Source organism: Perognathus longimembris, unplaced genomic scaffold (assembly GCF_023159225.1).
Source record: "Perognathus longimembris pacificus isolate PPM17 unplaced genomic scaffold, ASM2315922v1 HiC_scaffold_5853, whole genome shotgun sequence".
NCBI classification, from domain to species: Eukaryota; Metazoa; Chordata; class Mammalia; order Rodentia; family Heteromyidae; genus Perognathus; species Perognathus longimembris.
The window spans coordinates 122,213-126,220 of record NW_025961326.1 but is presented as its reverse complement, the minus strand read 5'-3'; the positions used below and the strand labels follow the sequence as shown (position 1 = coordinate 126,220).

General features: G+C 51.9%; 1 protein-coding gene across 1 annotated transcript; it reads left to right on the top strand.

The window, feature by feature from the left end:
* The first annotated feature begins 1,915 nt into the window (after positions 1 to 1,915).
* LOC125345532 (endogenous retrovirus group K member 8 Gag polyprotein-like) lies at positions 1,916 to 3,481 on the top strand. Its single transcript, XM_048337663.1, has one exon. The coding sequence runs from the start codon at positions 1,916 to 1,918 to the stop codon at positions 3,479 to 3,481; it is 1,566 nt and encodes a 521-aa protein (XP_048193620.1).
* The last annotated feature ends 527 nt before the right edge of the window (positions 3,482 to 4,008 follow it).

The following is a 4,008-nucleotide window of genomic DNA, read 5'->3' as shown; positions in this document are numbered from 1 at the left end:
TTACCCAACTTCTAGCACCTAAGTCTCTCACCACATTTATCATGTGTTTTATCACTGAGCATTTCTGATGGACTCCAATAAGATTTTTGAACATAAAAACAGGAGGATAAGATGTGGCTCTACAAAAAAGTATCAAGTAAGGCCGAAATGAAAGTATTTATGAGGTGTTTTAAAAAGTGTATTCTTATTTTTGCCAGGCCTGGGGCTTGAACTTAGGACCTGGGCACTGTGCCTGAACTTCTTTTGCTCAAGGCTAGCACTCTTACCACTTGAGTTACAGCACCACTTCCAGCCTTTTCTGTTTATGTAACACTGAGGAATTGAACCCAACACTTCATGTATGTTAGGCAGGTACTCTACCGCTAAGCCACATCCCCAGCCCCTAAAGATATATTCTTACTCTCTGTAAGTAGTTGTACAGTGCCATTACCATTCACCAAAGCAGTTTATGAATACAGGGCATTTTAATCCATGTCACCCTTTTCAATAGCCTCATTCAACCCCTCCCAACCCACTTCTTCCCTTACTTACCTTAATTTTAGGTTATTTATTTTACCATATAACAAATCAGTTTATGTGTACAATGCATCTTGATCTGTATCATCATTACAAGGTATGTTTTTTTTTAACCCTAAGTTCCCTTGATCCCCTTCCTCCAACTTACTTTTAGCGATAGCTCCCACCACAATCCAAACTGCTGCCTCCTTCAACCTCCCAGCTGCTAATCATTCCTGATACCTCAACATCAAGATCTTCTGCAGATGTTAACTAAGCTAAGTCATTTTCTCCCCAATGAAATGCTATTTATTAAATCAGTGTGTCGATCTATTTATTTTATTAACCCCGTACAATTCATTGTGACCTATCAAATAACTGAAACCTGAAACACAAAGACACAGGATAGAAGATATTTTGAAGAAGAGACTGGGATGCCGATTAGGCCTGTGTGGAAAGAGGTTTTTGAGGTTCAGGATAAAGTTCATCTGCTCTGTTTCCAAAGTCCAGGCTTGGCAAGAATGACAGTATCCCAGGCCGATGTAGGTTTAATTCACTTTCTCTCAAACACACACATAAGCACATGTGCACACACACACACACCATCACCCCCCCCACACACACACCATCACACAGTTTCATCCAGCATCTCCATCCTCAGCTTGGAGCAATCAGAATCTCTACTACCTTTAAATTAGGGTTATGGACACCAAGAAGTCTTGTGTGGGGATGCTGGCCGGACATGTAGAGGGGCGGTCCCCGATCGACCACCCTTCTTCCCGCCTTGGGAGCAAATGGCCGGAAGCCACTCCTACCCCTCCCGGGTCCGGAACCGGAAGGAGTAGTTCTGGCTTGGCCCGCCTCCCATCTCGATTTCAGGCCCACGTGGATGCCTCCAAGATGGCGCCGCCGGTGCCAAGGGGCGGTCCTATTGGGGCGTGACGTCAGCCCATGGGGGGAGTCCCAGGTGCCACTCTGACCGAGACAGCCCAGTTCAGCCAATTAGTGAAGCCCACCTTCCCGCCTTACCCACCACAATAAAAACCTTCCCCCGCCCCTTGGGCGGTGAGTTCGGTTCATAACCTCAGACCGTCTCCCTGGAGTCTCTCTTTCTCTGCGCCGATCGTCGACACGTGAGGAGGGGCAGGGATGGGGGGCTTCAGTAGTTCACTCTCCTCGGCTAAACGCAGACCAGCGAGAGCATTCCCTCACCTTCTGCGGGCGGAAGATAAGGTCGAGTGCTCTCTCGTAGTGTTTTGAGGTTCGGACCATTCTCCCCGAGAATTTGGGGAGAAAGGGATCGTTCAGATCCCAACATCTGGCGCCCAATGTGGGGCGAACCACACGGCCGGGAATTTTGGGGTGTAGTATCCCCACAGACTGCGTTTAGCGATTGGGTTGGAGGAGAGATCCCACTGAGATGGGTCAAGCGCATAGCAAATGGAATGAACCAACGGTTAAGATATTATGGTTCATGGTTAAAAGTAGTGGACAGCGCATCTCAGATCCTACCATCAAGCGGATCTGGGAGAAGCTGACCCAGGCCATCCCATGGTTGGTTAAGGCCAATCCGCTTTCCTGGGAAACCTGGGACCAGCTGGGGAGGGAGCTGGACGGCAAGGAAGAGGAGATAGGAGAGGATCTCCCTCTTGTGATTTTTCCAATTATTACCTCTCTCAAAGATTGGCTTTCTACAGGAGAGATTCCATTAGGGCAGGCGGGAGCCACGGAGGAGAACCCTGGGGAAGAAGGAGGAGATCCCCTGGCGGACCTGCAGGAGGAGGGCCTGATGCCCCTTCCTGACGGGCCCGCGGAGGAGCTACAAGCCGATCTCGATCGTGGGCTTAGTCTCCGGGACCCCGGACCAGATGCCGCACTCCCGAGACACGCGGCCAGGGAGGGGGGCAGCCGGCAGCCTCTGCCGTCGCCCCCTCCCACCCCCTCCAAACAGGTTGCCCTGAGCACGCGATGGCCTGCCACGCTTTCATCGCGATCGCCACCAGCGTTGCCGTATCCGCAACTGGAGCAGCCACTGCCGGACTTTGCACCAGGTATAGAGATGGTAGACTTTGATGTAGCAAGCATCACGGCTGGGTGGGAACCTGAGGAAGTCAAGGAGTTCCGAGATCTTAGAAAAACGGTCACTGAGAAGGGACCGAACTCTCCTTGGGCTCACGCCCTACTCCGGGGCCTGAGCAACCGGTTTTCCAATGCACAAACGTGGAGACGCGTAGGTCAGAATGTGCTAGACAGGAAAGATTATAAGAGGTGGTGCGCAGCTTTTAGGAATGCATGCTCTGATCAGGCTGAGAAATTTCTCGCAAACATTCCTCCAATCCCCGTCACCTTCGAGATGATGTATGGGCCCCCCAATCCACATGTTACTGACTTTCCCCAGGTCTCTCTTCCCGCAGCCTACCGGAGGCGAGTGTGGGCCTTGGGGATGTGGGCATGGACATCCTTAGGGAAAGGGCCCTCAAAGATCGCGACATTAGAAGTTATTCAAGGGGCAACAGAGGACCTCGTCTCATTTATTGAGAGGGTGGAGGAAAGCATTCAGTTAAAGGCTCCTTGGTCTCAGATAGATGAACTTGTCAGATCTTTGGTGTGGGACGGAATGGCCCCAGACCATAAGATAGCTTGTGCAGGTATGAAGGACAAACCTGTAGAAAGCTGGATATATGCCTGTCGGAGTCTCGATACCCAGACCCGCCAGACACAGGTGCTGACTGCCTCACTTAATGAGGAGCACGCTTCTGCAACGGCCAATGGGGCAGGCAAGGGGCGATGTTATGGGTGTGGCGGCCGTGGCCATCTCAAGAGAGAATGTCCGTCAGGCTCGGTAAAACCTAGTGCCTCGTCGGGACGAAACTCTGGCCAAACCAAATTGCCGCCTAAGACACCTTGCCCCCGATGCAAGAAAGGTTATCATTGGCAGAGCGAGTGCAAGTCCAAGTTCGAGGCTGGGGGGAAGCCTTTAAACTAGTAGTGGGGCGCCCTCCAGCCCCGTCACCCAAAGGAGGCGGCCAGTCTAACAGCAAACCAGTAGTGGGGCACCCTCCGGCCCCGTCATCCAAAGGAGGCAGCCGGTCTAGCGATCAGCCCCGTGACCAACCCGGCGACCTGCCTGATGACAAACCTGAGATTCACTGGGTGGTCCCAATAGTCTCAGAAGACAGGCCAAGTATGATGGTTACTATAGCCGGGAAAAGGTTCCGATGCCTAATCGATACCGGAGCTGACCGGACTGTATTGAGGAAGGAGGAAGTCCCTCCTTGGTGGGATTTGGTGCCCGGGCCCCAGACGACAGGAGTAGGAGGCAATGTTGCCAGTGAAGTAACTAGAAACTGGCTTGGCTGGACAGATCCGGATGGAAAAAAGGGAGAAGTGCGTCCCTTGATAATGACTGGCTTACGGAACAATCTGCTGGGTCGGGATATCTTAGTGGAGACCAAGGCTGTGGTCTCGTCAGGCCATGACCTGACAGGTGACCCTAATAGCCATCAGGAAGTG